We start from the raw sequence: 15302 nt of genomic DNA on the forward strand, positions 1-15302 counted from the left end.
GACATGAAGTTGGTACCTCTGTCAGACACCACCTCCTTAGGGAAGCCCACTCTGGTAAAGATACCAATGAGGGCCTTGGCTACTGCAGGGGCAGTAGTCGACCTAAGGGGAATAGCTTCAGGATACCTAGTAGCATGATCCACTACTACTAGGATATACATATTTCCTGAGGCTGTGGGAGGTTCTAGTGGACCAACTATGTCCACACCCACTCTTTCAAAGGGGACCCCCACCACTGGAAGTGGAATGAGGGGGGCCTTTGGATGCCCACCTGTCTTACCACTGGCTTGACAGGTGGGGCAGGAGAGGCAAAACTCCTTAACCTTCTGGGACATATTGGGCCAGTAGAAGTGGTTGACTAACCTCTCCCACGTCTTGGTTTGTCCCAAATGCCCAGCAAGGGGAATATCATGGGCTAAGGTCAGAATAAACTCTCTGAAACCCTGAGGCACTACCACTCTCCTAGTGGCACCAGCTTTGGGATCTCTTGCCTCAGTGTACAAGAGTCCATCTTCCCAATAGACCCTATGTGTTCCATTTTTCTTGCCATTGGACTCTTCAGCAGCTTGCTGCCTAAGGCCTTCAAGAGAGGGACAGGTTTCTTGTCCCTTACACAACTCTACCCTTGAGGGTCCCCCTGGGCCTAAGAGCTCAACCTGATAAGGTTCCAGTTCCATAGGCTCAGTTCCCTCAGAGGGCAGAACTTCTTCCTGAGAAGAGAGGTTCTCTTTTTGGTGTTGTGTTGCAGCTGGTTTCCCAGCTGACTTTCCTTTCCTCTTGGTAGGCTGGGCCATTCTTCCAGACTCCAGCTCTACTTTTTCACCCTGTGCCTTGCACTGTGCCCTAGTCTTGACACACACCAGTTCAGGGATACCCAGCATGGCTGCATGGGTTTTCAGTTCTACCTCAGCCCATGCTGAAGACTCCAGGTCATTTCCAAGCAAACAGTCTACTGGGATATTTGAGGAGACCACCACCTGTTTCAGGCCCTTGACCCCTCCCCACTCTAAAGTTACCATAGCCATGGGATGTACTTTAGTCTGATTGTCAGCGTTGGTGACTGGATAAGTTTGTCCAGCCAGGTATTGGCCAGGGGAAACCAGTTTCTCTGTCACCATGGTGACACTGGCACCTGTATCCCTCAGGCCCTCTACACTTGTCCCATTAATTAAGAGCTGCTGCCTGTATTTTTGCATGTTAGGGGGCCAGGCAGCCAGTGTGGCTAAATCCACCCCACCCTCAGAGACTAATGTAGCTTCAGTGTGACACCTGATTTGCTCTGGGCACACTGTTGATCCCACTTGGAGACTGGCCATTCCAGTTTTAGCTGGATGGGAGTTAGAAGTGGTATCTTTCTTGGGACAGGTCTTGTCTCCAGTTTGGTGTCCAGACTGACTACAGTTACGACACCAGGCCTTTTTGGGATCAAAGTTTTTACCCTTGTACCCAGGATTGTTTTGTGAAGAGGCTCTGGGCCCACCCTCCTGTGCAGGTTTTTGGGGGCCTGTAGAAGACTCTTTACTATCTTTGTTTTTGGCTGTCTCACCACCTTTCCCCTGGGGAGGTTTTGTGACCCCTTTCTTTTGGTCACCCCCTGTGGAAGTTTTGGACACCCTAGTCTTGACCCAATGGTCCGCCTTCTTTCCCAATTCTTGGGGAGAAATTGGTCCTAGGTCCACCAGATGCTGATGCAGTTTATCATTGAAACAATTACTTAATAGGTGTTCTTTCACAAATAAATTGTACAGCCCATCATAATCATTTACACCATTGCCTTGAATCCAACCATCTAGTGTTTTTACTGAGTAGTCTACAAAGTCAACCCAGGTCTGGCTCGAGGATTTTTGAGCCCCCCTGAATCTAATCCTATACTCCTCAGTGGAGAATCCAAAGCCCTCAATCAGGGTACCCTTCATGAGGTCATAAGATTCTGCATCTTTTTTAGAGTGTGAGGAGTCTATCCCTACACTTTCCTGTGAACATTTCCCAAAGGAGAGCACCCCAGTGAGATGTGTTCACTTTTCTGGTTTCACAAGCCCTCTCAAAAGCTGTGAACCATTTGGTGATGTCATCACCATCTTCATATTTTGCTACAATCCCTTTGGGGATTTTCAACATGTCAGGAGAATCTCTGACCCTAGTTATGTTGCTGCCACCATTGATGGGTCCTAGGCCCATCTCTTGTCTTTCCCTTTCTATGGCTAGGATCTGTTTTTCCAAAGCCAATCTTTTGGCCATCCGGGCTAACTGGATGTCCTCTTCACTGGAGTTATCCTCAGTGATTTCAGAGAGGCTGGACCCTCCTGTGAGGGAGCCAGCATCTCTGACTATTATTTTTGGAGTCAGGGCTTGAGAAGCCCTGTTCTCCCTAGATAGGACTGGTGGAGGGGATTCTTCCTCCAGTTCACTATCATCCTCCTCTGTGTTATCCACAGAGGGGTTGGCTCTATCATACTCTGCCAACAGCTCCTGGAGCTGTACTTTGGTAGGTCTGGAGCCCATTGTTATTTTTCTTATGTTACAGAGTGACCTTAGCTCTTTCATCTGGAGATGGAGGTAAGGTGTGGTGTTGAGTTCCACCACATTCATCTCTGTACTAGACATTATTCTTCTAAAAGTTGGAATGCTTTTAAGAATCTAAAACTAGTTCTAGAATCTAATTCAAACTTTTAAAAACTTTTAAACTCTAAAAGAAATGCTAACAGGGACTAACACAAGGCCCTAGCAGGACTTTAAAGAATTTAGAAAACTTTTCAAATTGCAAAAATCAATTTCTAATGACAATTTTGGAATTTGTCGTGTGATCAGGTATTGGCTGAGTAGTCCAGCAAATGCAAAGTCTTGTACCCCACCGCTGATCCACCAATGTAGGAAGTTGGCTCTGTATGTGCTATTTCAAAGTAAGGAATAGCATGCACAGAGTCCAAGGGTTCCCCTTAGAGGTAAAATAGTGGTAAAAAGAGATAATACTAATGCTCTATTTTTGTGGTAGTGTGGTCGAGCAGTAGGCTTATCCAAGGAGTAGTGTTAAGCATTTGTTGTACATACACATAGACAATAAATGAGGTACACACACTCAGAGACAAATCCAGCCAATAGGTTTTGTTATAGAAAAATATCTTTTCTTAGTTTATTTTAAGAACCACAGGTTCAAATTTTACATGTAATAGCTCTTTTGAAAGGTATTGCAGGTAAGTACTCTAGGAACTTTGAATCATTACTTTAGCATGTATACTTTTCACATAAAACACAATAAGCTGTTTTAAAAGTGGACACTTAGTGCAATTTTCACAGTTCCTGGGGGAGGTAAGTTATTGTTAGTTTCAACAGGTAAGTAAGGCACTTACAGGTTTCAGTTTTTGGTCCCTTGGAAAGCGTCGCTGGAGCAGGGTTCTTTGGAAGGCAGGAGACAGGCCGGTAAGTCTGGGGCCAAGGCAGTTGGTGTCTTCTGGTCTTCCTCTGCAGGGGTCTTTCAGCTCAGCAGTCCTTCTTCTTGTAGTTGCAGGAATCTAAATCTTTAGGTTCAGGGAAGCCCTTAAATACTAAATTTAAGGGCATGTTTAGGTCTGGGGGGTTAGTAGCCAATGGCTACTAGCCCTGAGGGTGGGTACACCCTCTTTGTGCCTCCTCCCAAGGGGAGGGGGTCACATCCCTAATCCTATTGGGGGAATCCTCCATCTGCAAGATGGAGGATTTCTAAAAGTTAGAGTCACCTCAGCTCAGGACACCTTAGGGGCTGTCCTGACTGGCCAGTGACTCCTCCTTGTTATTCTCATTATTTTCTCCGGCCTTGCCGCCAAAAGTGGGGGCCGGGGCCGGAGGGGCGGGCAACTCCACTAGCTGGAGTGTCCTGCGGTGCTGTGACAAAGGGGTGAGCCTTTGAAGCTCACCGCCAGGTGTTACAGCTCCTGCCTGGGGGAGGTGTTAGCATCTCCACCCAGTGCAGGCTTTGTTACTGGCCTCAGAGTGACAAAGGCACTCTCCCCATGGGGCCAGCAACATGTCTCTAGTGTGGCAGGCTGCTGGAACCAGTCAGCCTACACAGATAGTCGGTTAAGTTTCAGGGGGCACCTCTAAGGTGCCCTCTGTGGTGTATTTTACAATAAAATGTACACTGGCATCAGTGTGCATTTATTGTGCTGAGAAGTTTGATACCAAACTTCCCAGTTTTCAGTGTAGCCATTATGGTGCTGTGGAGTTCGTGTTTGACAGACTCCCAGACCATATACTCTTATGGCTAGCCTGCACTTACAATGTCTAAGGTTTTGCTTCGACACTGTAGGGGCACAGTGCTCATGCACTGGTGCCCTCACCTATGGTATAGTGCACCCTGCCTTAGGGCTGTAAGGCCTGCTAGAGGGGTGTCTTACCCATACTGCATAGGCAGTGAGAGGCTGGCATGGCACCCTGAGGGGAGTGCCATGTCGACTTACTCAGTTTGTTCTCACTAGCACACACAAGCTGGTAAGCAGTGTGTCTGTGCTGAGTGAGGGGTCTCTAGGGTGGCATAATACATGCTGCAGCCCTTAGAGACCTTCCCTGGCATCAGGGCCCTTGGTACCAGAGGTACCAGTTACAAGGGACTTATCTGGAGGCCAGGGTGTGTCAATTGTGGAATCAAAAAGTACAGGTTAGGGAAAGAACACTGGTGCTGGGGCCTGGTTAGCAGGCCTCAGCACACTTTCAATTCAAAACATAGCATCAGCAAAGGCAAAAAGTCAGGGGGTAACCATGCCAAGGAGGCATTTCCTTACAGTAGCCTATTGGCCATTTCAGCTAATGTTTTATGCCTGATCAACAGTTTAAGTTTCCAGTTATTGTGAGATTATTTAGAGTTTCATAACTCCACATTTCTCCTAAAGGGGTCCGATTTATCCCTAACTTTGGTCCTGCCATTTTCTTACAGGGTCTGTATTTGCCCTTCTGCATGCTCATCCCATGAAATATCTGACATGGATGGAAGACACTTTTTCCAGTGGCAGTTAGTTAACACAGGATGGCAGAGAAAGATAAGATGCCCCTCTGAGTGAAGGCATCCTTTCTCTTGGAAGTTCTTGTGGCCAGTAGCCTTCCCAACTCTCCACTTCTCTAAAGCGGAGATATTAGAAGGGCTCTTAGCAATTGCCTATGTAGGAGAGTGGATCTTCTAATTGATGAGTCTATTTGTGTCTTGAGACAGCCAGTCTGTGTGAAAAGCTGTAAAAAAACAAACTCAGGCAGACTATCTCTAAATGGATTGTATATGAATGATTTCTATGAACTGGCTTTGAAGTCTCCTCCTGCAGGTTTCTGACCTCATTCAGTGTGAGGTAAATCCAGCACATATGGCGCATGGTGTGTTGGTGCAGTCAGTGTGTGTCTGACAGCTCTGTTCCCAACCTCATCACAAGTAATCACTTTACTAATGTCTTACTCCTATAGCAATAGCTTTTTTCTCTTTGCTAATGAAGATAGTTTACTATGACTGCAAAGAATCTTCGTCCATTGATGAGCCTTCAGAAGAAATCTTCTCTCCTGGATTTAGAAATGGTAGACCTTGTAAGACACCGGTCCTCCAACCATTCTACTGTGTATTTCGTTCCTAATGGTAGGATCAGCAACCAAATAGTTTGGAGTGGACAGAACGCCTAACCAGCAAGTGTGTTAATGCTGAGAGCAGCATTCATTATTTTCCCTTTGTTGAGCCATAGTCACCTGGAGAAGCAGTGGAAGGTTTAAAAAATACTTTTTTTTTTTTTTTTTTTTTTAAATAGAGGACCAACACAGTGAGCCAAAGTTCATGAAAGATACATGTACACATCCATCCAAAGTGTGGAGTTTCACTGCAATTACGTTGGGGCCATTTGCTATTTAGTGTATCAGTTTTGAACCTTGTTGCAAACACAATATTTTGTTTAGGCATTTTTTACTAATTTACTGCTTTTGGTAAAGTAGTAACCAGAGCAAGTTTGAAGCGGATTAGTCTAGAAGCGTAAAGATCCCTTTTACGCAACAAACATTTGTTTGGCTTTCTTCACTGTCACCTTCTACCCCAAGTCCACCTGCACCTGGGGACCTCTGCACACCCCCAGTCAGTAGCACCTGTCAATTTCCTATGTTCTCCGAAAGAACAAAATAAGACACCCTATTTTGTTTTCAACAGTGTTCTTGTGGGTTAATTGGAATGATTGGTAAAAACTGATGACCTAGAATGGCTTTCATTGTGAAGATTTGATAGTAGAATGGGTCTACCTGATCCCACTGCCAGCCTATCTCTATCTTTAATTTGAGGGTTGTCTACAGGTTCTCTCTCATTCCAAAGAAACAACAAGTATTTCCCTCTTTTATTAGCAGAGTCCCATGTGGGTAACAAGCGATTGGAGTGGTGATGTAGCTGATGCCATGCTTTGTGCCTTAGCAGTGAGATGAATAGCTCCAAGATCTCGACACTGTTCATTTCCACAACAGTCATGGGAACTGTACAAGATAAGCCAGAGACTTGTTGTAATAGATCAGTTCCTAGTCACAGTGCATCTTGACCTCAGAGTACTGCTAAACAAGTCATTGCCGTGTGCCTTGAAACAGTAATGACTGTTTTAGACAGCAAATGGGTTTTTGTATATAAATAGTTTGACAAATGGATAGTTATAGTGAGATCTTTGTCTGCAGCAAGTGACAGCATGAATTAAGCAGCCTGTACCCCATTGAAAACGTGGCTGTGCCTCTTCAAATGTAATTGGCATTTTTCAACTGCAGTTAGACGTCAGTGGGGAAAGCCAAGACTAATCTGTTCTGTATGTCTCAAGCTGTTCTTTTTTCTGTTGGAAACCGCTACTGAAATGCAGTACTTTATTTGGCACACATTTCTGTTCATTTCATCTGATCAGCGTTCTCTTAGGCCACTACCTTCTCCAGGTGTTCCTTTAAAGAGCAGTATTTTCACATTTTACTTTTCTGCTAACTCAGGGGATGGGTGCCTAGTATGTGTCTGAGAAGACATTGAACATCTATCATTATCTAGTCTTTTGACGGGATTAGAGTTGTTTAAAGAGGGTCACAGAAGTCCAATGTCCAACCCTAGCAATGATGAGTCTCTCTCAAGATTAGCATAGAACTTCGGAGACGGACAGTAACCCCTCCTCTGTCAGAATTGATGGTCTGTCATACAAATGTGTTGCATTTAGTGCCCAATTGGAGGTTATAACTTGCACAGTGATGCTTTCATCTTTCTTGATTAGCACTTTGTAAAGAAATGGCTCCCTGTTGCAGTTACCCCCCACTTTTTGCCTGATACTGATGCTGACTTGACTGAGAAGTGTGCTGGGACCCTGCTAACCAGGCCCCAGCACCAGTGTTCTTTCACCTAAAATGTACTTTTGATTCCACAATTGGCACACCCTGGCATCCAGGCAAGTCCCTTGTAACTGGTACCCCTGGTACCAAGGGCCCTGATGCCAGGGAAGGTCTCTAAGGGCTGCAGCATATCTTATGCCACCCTGGGGACCCCTCACTCAGCACAGACACACTGCTTGCCAGCTTGTGTGTGCTGATGAGAACAAAACGAGTAAGTCGACATGGCACTCCCCTCAGGGTGCCATGCCAACCTCACACTGCCTATGCAGTATAGATAAGTCACCCCTCTAGTAGGCCTTACAGCCCTAAGGCAGGGTGCACTATTCCATAGGTGAGGGCACCAGTGCATGAGCACTATGCCCCTACAGTATCTAAGCAAAACCTTAGACATTGTAAGTGCAGGGTAGCCATAAGAGTATATGGTCTGGGAGTCTGTCAAAAACGAACTCCACAGCTCCATAATGGCTACACTGAATACTGGGAAGTTTAGTATCAAACTGCTCAGAATAATAAACCCACACTGATGCCAGTGTTGGATTTATTAAAAAATGCACACAGAGAGCATCTTAGAGATGCCCCCTGTATTTTACCCAATTGTTCAGTGCAGGACTGACTGGTCTGTGCCAGCCTGCTGCTGAGAGACGAGTTTCTGACCTCATGCGGTGAGAGCCTTTGTGCCCTCTGAGGACAGAAACAAAGCCTGCTCTGGGTGGAGGTGCTTCACACCTCCCCCCTGCAGGAACTGTAACACCTTGCAGTGAGCTTCAAAGGCTCAAGCTTCGTGTTACAAGGCCCCAGGGCACTCCAGCTAGTGGAGATGCCCGCCCCCTGGACACAGCCCCCACTTTTGGCGGCAAGTCCAGGAGAGATAATGAGAAAAACCAGGAGTCGTCACTGGCCAGTCAGGACAGCCCCTAAGGTGTCCTGAGCTGAGGTGACTCTGACTTTTAGAAATCCTCCATCTTGTAGAAGGAGGATTCCCCCAATAGGGATAGGAATGTGACCCCCTCCCCTGGGGAGGAGGCACAAAGAGGGTGTACCCACCCTCAGGGCTAGTAGCCATTGGTTACTAACCCCCCAGACCTAAACACGCCCTTAAATTTAGTATTTAAGGGCTCCCCTGAACCTAAGAATTTAGATTCCTGAAACTACAAGAAGAAGAGGACTGCTGAGCTGAAAAACCCCTGCAGAAGAACAGAAGACACCAACTGCTTTGGTCCCAGTCCTACCGGCCTGTCTCCTGCCTTCCAAAGAAACCTGCTCCAGTGACGCTTTCCAAAGGACCAGCGACCTCTGAATCCTCAGAGGACTGCCCTGCTTCAAGAAAGACAAGAAACTCCCGAGGACAGCGGCCCTGCTCCAAAAAGACTGCAACTTTGTTTCAAAGGAGCAGATTTAAAGACCCCTGCAACTCCCCGCAAGAAGCGTGAGACTTGCAACACTGCACCCGGCGACCCCGACTCGACTGGTGGAGAACCAACACCTCAGGGAGGACCCTCCGGCGACTCCAAGACCGTGAGTAACCAAAGTTGTCCCCCCTGAGCCCCCACAGCGACGCCTGCAGAGGGAATCCCGAGGCTCCCCCTGACCGCGACTGCCTGAACTCTAAAATCCTGACGGCTGGAAAAGACCCTGCACCCGCAGCCCCCAGCACCTGAAGGAACGGAACTTCAGTGCAGGAGTGACCCCCAGGAGGCCCTCTCCCTTCCCCAGGTGGTGGCTACCCCGAGGAGCCCCCCCCTTGCCTGCCTGCACCGCTGAAGAGACCCCTTGGTCTCTCATTGAAAACCCGACGCGTGTTTGCACACTGCACCCGGCCGCCCCCGCGCTGCTGAGGGTGTACTTTTTGTGTTGACTTGTGTCCCCCCCGGTGCCCTACAAAACCCCCCTGGTCTGCCCTCCGAAGACGCGGGTACTTACCTGCTGGCAGGCTGGAACCGGGGCACCCCCTTCTCTCCATTGAAGCCTATGCGTTTTGGGCACCGCTTTGAACTCTGCACCTGACCGGCCCTGAGCTGCTGGTGTGGTAACTTTGGGGTTGCTCTGAACCCCCAACGGTGGGCTACCTTGGACCCCAATCTTAACCCCGTAGGTGGTTTACTTACCTGCAAAACCTAACAATACTTTACCTCCCCCAGGAACTGTGAAAATTGCACTAAGTGTCCACTTTTAAAACAGCTATTTGTGTTTTATGTGAAAAGTATATATGCTACTGTAATTATTCAAAGTTCCTAAAGTACTTACCTGCAATACCTTTGAAATGAGATATTACATGTAGAATTTGAACCTGTGGTTCTTAAAATAAACTAAGAAAATATATTTTTCTATAACAAAACCTATTAGCTGGGTTTGTCTCTGAGTGTGTGTTCCTCATTTATTGCCTGTGTGTATGTACAACAAATGCTTAACACTACTCCTTTGATAAGCCTACTGCTCGACCACACTACCACAAAATAGAGCATTAGTATTATCTCTTTTTACCACTATCTTACCTCTAAGGGGAACCCTTGGACTCTGTGCATACTATTCCTTACTTTGAAATAGTGCATACCGAGCCAACTTCCTACACACTTGGTAACAAAGGATCTCGGAACAATTTTGCGATTTCAGTTTTCAACAAATTTTACTTGCACGAAAGGCCAAATCTCACCTTGAAAGTTTGCCCCCTGTTTTTTTCTTTGAAAGATTAAAGAATACACTTATTCCTGTTAGGTCTGCTGCTAATTCCGAAAAGTCTAATGTTCTTTCTGAAGACTTGGATATCTTTCGTATATGTGCAAAGTGGATATTGGGTACTTGTCCCTGAATTGACCCTCTATTTTCATGTGGTTATTCCCTATTAGAGTATTGTGCTCTCCATACAGTTCCTTTCAAGCTTTATAATTATCACTGTTGTCTGAGGTTATTCCTTCTCTCGCCACAGCTATTCTTTATTCAACTCCTTTATAAAAATATATCAAAAGCTTTCTTTTGTTCTCCTGCTGCTCTGTTTTAACTTTTCAGCCAGTATTAGAAATATGCAGAGTAGTAGCAGAACCTAGCTGGACTTGGATTAGGGCCTGTCCCTGGGACGGGGACCTGCAAAGACAAGTTGCACTAAACGTCTTTGGCTTCAAAGAAGAAATGCCTTGATTGCGGGTGTAAACCATCCCTTCATCTGCAGAATCAGAGAATATTCAGTTTAGACAAGGGATAGGACACAATTAAGTAGATATGCTTTCGGAGACCAGAAACACCCCCTCTCATTTAATGCCTTACTCTCTTGTAGTTTCAATTAATTTGCCTTGATGAAGTTCATGTTCTCTCTTCTACCATGCCCTTTTCTGTTTTTTTTCAGACATACCATAATTCATCCCCAATTTATATCAAAAGCTTTTGCCATTTTTATGCAGTAAACTGTTTAGTTTTCATTTCCTTGATTGTGTAATTTTAAATTGGGGGTAGAGATAGGCACCTTTAACTCAGAAATCTGTCAAGTGAATTCCCTTGTGCAACACTGTTTGCTACAGCAAATGGAATAGCTATTTTTACGTAATCCAAGGGTTACTAAGCATTGCTCTTAGCCTTGGGTGATTGCTGTCTCACTGCAAAATGGAGCTCACTGAGAAAGATATCTATTACGTTGTTTGCAAGCATTCCTGGTGATTATCTCCTTTGAGAGATTTGAGTCAGTGCCAATAAATGTCCCCAGTGTAAGGAGTACTTCCTTGTCATCTGACTGCCAACAGATAGTAATTCCGTTTACATGTGGCTTTAGAAAATCCTGTTGCAGAAGAAATTGAATGAGGTTACCATTAGTGCTAATTTAAAAATTAGGCAATTTATATTTTGCTTTAACCATCCAGTTGTGTGTCTGACCCCTCTTGAATAATATGGTTTATCTTTCCTTCTTTCAACTAAAGGAACTAAAACTGGTATCATTGAACTTGTATGTTTTTGTCTGCCTAACCAACATGCCATTCCATCTGAGAGGTGTTGCTTTGTGCTGAAAAGTCTAAATGTTTTCTAGATCTCACAAAAGCCTCTCCTTACTTTGTGGGTTATAATATTAAAAGCAGACGACTTCGGTAGATGCAAGGCAGGAGATTCAGCATTACAGGTAAGAATTATGTTCTTCCAACAAGTCTCTCCTTATTAGTAATAATCTTGCTTCCTTCTCTCCTTTGCAGAGTGTATGAGTGCAACAAGAGGTGCAAATGCAACATGAATATGTGCACGAACCGCCTGGTACAACATGGGCTGCATGTACGCCTACAGCTCTTTAAAACTCAGAACAAGGGCTGGGGAATTCGTTGCTTAGATGACATTGCCAAAGGCTCATTTGTTTGCATCTATGCAGGTAACCACGCATTTCACAGTCGTCGTAGATTGAAAGATTAAAAATAAGGAATTATCATGGCTAAAATGGTGTTTGTGATGTGGAATGGCTGAAAATTTGGGGCTCTGTGGTAACCATGCATTTGATGTAGTAACAAAATGCTGTGATCTTGTTTGTAGTCCGAGAGTTATTTCCACAAAATTAAACACTAGTTCCAAATAAATGTACAAATAACTACAAGTGTTTATACATTGTAGTATAACATAGAAGGCTACCTTAAGAACGTGTATAGGTTATAGCATAGCCTATACATATATGATCCTGTATGTAGAATTCTGTTATTAATTGATACAGAAAAAAGGAATTAAAGATGATTGCAGGCAAGTTCACAAAATAATGGGAAGGGAACCAAAAAATAGGTTAGTAGCTAGACAACAGCAAACTTAAGCAAGTGTTTTTAAATCTACAATTAGCTATTTATAGTGCACTAGAAATTGTTTTCATATGATCTCCAATATGTACCCTGTCACATGTTTATCAGAAAAAAAAGTTTCTCAAGTGATTGGATTATGGACAGTGGTTTCCATTCACCCTTGTTGAGAAACTTGTTACTTTCAGGGCTCAGAAAACTCTGAGCTTACTTGAATATTCCTAGTATGGATACCGTGAAAGTCATACATTTGAGAATCTTGTTGCTTTCACCAAAATGCATGTAGTTGACATGTTGTTATGCCAGCTTTGTTGGGAAGACAAATATTCCATTTCATTTTTCCATGCTTTCTTCATTAATTTCATCCAAAAAATGCAGTTGCTGTTGCAGGTCCCTGGGTACAAATTTTAAAGTCATAATTAAAGGTGTTTTCCCTTTCGTGATCGTGGCTTTCCAGTAATACAAAAAACCATTGTTAACAGAGGTAATGGCCTATATCAACGCTGTAACCTCAATTTAACCATTACAAAGTAATACTATAATGTTATAAATAAGTATACTAAATAGACATCTGATTTAATTTAAATAAAAACGATAAAGGAAACCAATTAAAATAAATTTAGGTTAAATGTTTATGGTAAATTAGTTTATATAAGTAATTTAACTTGAAAAATAATAAAATGTTTGCCTTATTTAAGGTAATCAGACACAGTTATCGGACTAAGATGTATTTTAATTAAAGTAATTTCAGTTAGGGTTTTGAGGGTTGATCATTTAACATATTTAATTTTAAGCTTAATTAACATTTAGAATAAATGTTTAATGTATGAATGTTTTCAATGGAAATTAAATAGGCACTAAAGTAAAGCATAGTAATATAATCATATAATTTTAAATATGAATTAAGTTCAGTTATTGGGAAAGATGTTTTAAGTATTAAAGGACTGGTGCTCAGGCTGGAATTTGTATCAGATTAAGTTTTATTTTTATTTTATCTGAATGTAATATGAATGCATGTTAGACTTTGTTCTCAAAATAATGACTCCAATTACATTTAAGGTCTAGCGTGAATTATTTAACCAATATTGACATTTTAATTGCTGTATTCTTTCTGTATAGATTTATGATTGAACATTTGATTAGTTTTATTTCAGTGTTTAAATGTTGATATGTTTGTAGATTGGGGATAGTGGCAGATTTACAGCAGTAAAATACATTTAACACTTAGTGGTTGCTGTCGATGTAGTGGCATAAATGTGGTTGTGGCTCTTGGTAGTAGACTTTGAGAATAACCTATAACTGTTAAGAGAGAGCAGATTAACAAACATTTGCAATGCAATGGTTCTCGCGTTTGCTCCAGTTAGCGCTATTAGCGCTGTAAATTCCTAACCGGACATTTCTTGCCACATAAATTGAAAATGAAAAGTAAAAGAATTGACATAAGTGAGCCAATTGAAAGCGCTACGGCCGCCATGAGCATAAGCGCGAAGGAAAGACGCAAAATGAAAAAGAAGTTCGCTTACAGTCAATTGTATTGGCAGATGTTCATTTATCCTTTAAACAGGGTAGATGGCCAAGGCATTAACAAAACTGCCCCAAGGAGGGACAAATATAAAGCATTTACCAATGATAACAAAGGATTTTTGAAAGGCAATCCCATGAAGGAATGATAGCGATCGGTGTGCGGTGGGTGTAGTTAAAAGCCCACAGATAGATTACAAGTCAGATCGCTTGCCCACTCTACCTAAAAATGGATGCTTTGAATGTTAGACAAGTATTTAATTTTTAATACAGGTTCAAGAACTGTTAAAAAAATATTTTTATTGTTCCTTTAAAAAGTAAAAATGTAGAAAGCTTGTTTAGCTAGATAGTAGCCTCTACAGACTGACATGTGACTGTAAGAAAACAGATCTCAGAATTCCAGGATGCAATGCTGTGTCAGTTAGCCCTAATCCCTTTTTTCTTTGTTGTGATAAAAGAATATGAGAACACTAGCTGTGGATTTTTGCATTGCCTTCGTAAAATCAGATTTGGAAATCTCTGTATAACGTGCCTTGATGTTTTAGAAATCTGACACCTGGCTGGTGTAGATGCCTTTTTCTACTTTGCACTCCTTTGTGGTTCCCTCATTCCCACCAGCTTTTTTTTTAGATGTTCAATTTACAGTGGAAAAATCCTGAAATTATGAATAAACTTGATTAGATAAGTTTGGTGAATGGTCTTGCTGCATATGGTGGTTAGAAAAACAGGTTGGCCCAAAAAAATTTGAAGGCACAAAGTAATACTATCTTTATTTGGCTATATATAAGCCATTCCTCTTCGGTCATCAGCCATTATCCCTTACAGAAACTGATTTATTTTTGACATTCTAGTAATTAAAGATTTTGACTGCTTAAAGAAAATCTAATTTCTCCCTATAACCATCCTACTAAGAATGTATCGCTTTTAAAAATTGAATGTTTATCTTCGTGTCCGTTACTCAGACAGGTGCTGCTCTCAGTAGAGGCTTGGCTATACTCAGTGTAGGAATGAAAAGGTTTCCCTTGGAGCTCAGTCTTCATTCCCTCCCTTAGAATGTTTTTTGTACATTTACTTGTATTACACAGTTTCCGTTTATTTTGTTGTTGCTCAAATCTTTTCTCTCCAGCAGAGAGCTCTCTTTACAACATAGGTGTAAAAAAATGTCTTTGGCACTACTTTCACAAAACCATAGGCAGTTGGTGACCAAGATTTTTTTTTTGTTTTTTTAACTATTCAGTTGTAAAGCAGTTGATAGTAGAATGCTTCTAGCAGGCAAGCCGCCCCTTCTAGTTGGAATATAATCCATTTCAAATGCATCAGTTGCTGCTGAAAAGTTTTTATGAGCGAACTGGGTATCAGTACATTACAGACACTGCCTTGTGAATTCTAACCTGAGAACAGACACCAGTCATTCCTGAACAAGGAACTTGTTTACATCTTTTTGATTCATTTTTTGTTGTTCTAGCTTACTTGCATTCATGCAGGTAATTTGCTTGCCATTATGTTTTTTTATGCATATTTTTTTAATTTGAACGAAAATGCCATTGTAGGCATGGGGCAAAAAATCTAATTGTAAGCCTGATTTCATTTACTTAAGCTAACAACGAATGACATAGTTAGGCAAAAACAGATTAAGGAAGTGGTGATTACATTCCTCCAAATTTCTGAAATAATTGTGAGTACCTCACTCTGCATTCGAAA

The 15302-nt window shown here is 42.7% G+C and overlaps 1 protein-coding gene across 4 annotated transcripts in view; it reads left to right on the forward strand.

Moving 5' to 3' along the window:
- SETDB1 (SET domain bifurcated histone lysine methyltransferase 1) overlaps positions 1 to 15302 on the forward strand; it is a 162301-nt gene that overhangs the window by 104814 nt on the left and 42185 nt on the right. For all 4 annotated transcript variants that reach the window (XM_069218530.1, XM_069218528.1, XM_069218529.1 and 1 more), the window contains exon 15: positions 11502 to 11671. In XM_069218530.1, coding sequence (XP_069074631.1) covers positions 11502 to 11671 — 170 coding nt within the window. The remainder of the gene's footprint in view (positions 1 to 11501; positions 11672 to 15302) is intronic.

Source organism: Pleurodeles waltl, chromosome 12, assembly GCF_031143425.1.
Source record: "Pleurodeles waltl isolate 20211129_DDA chromosome 12, aPleWal1.hap1.20221129, whole genome shotgun sequence".
In the NCBI taxonomy this organism is placed as follows: Eukaryota; Metazoa; Chordata; class Amphibia; order Caudata; family Salamandridae; genus Pleurodeles; species Pleurodeles waltl.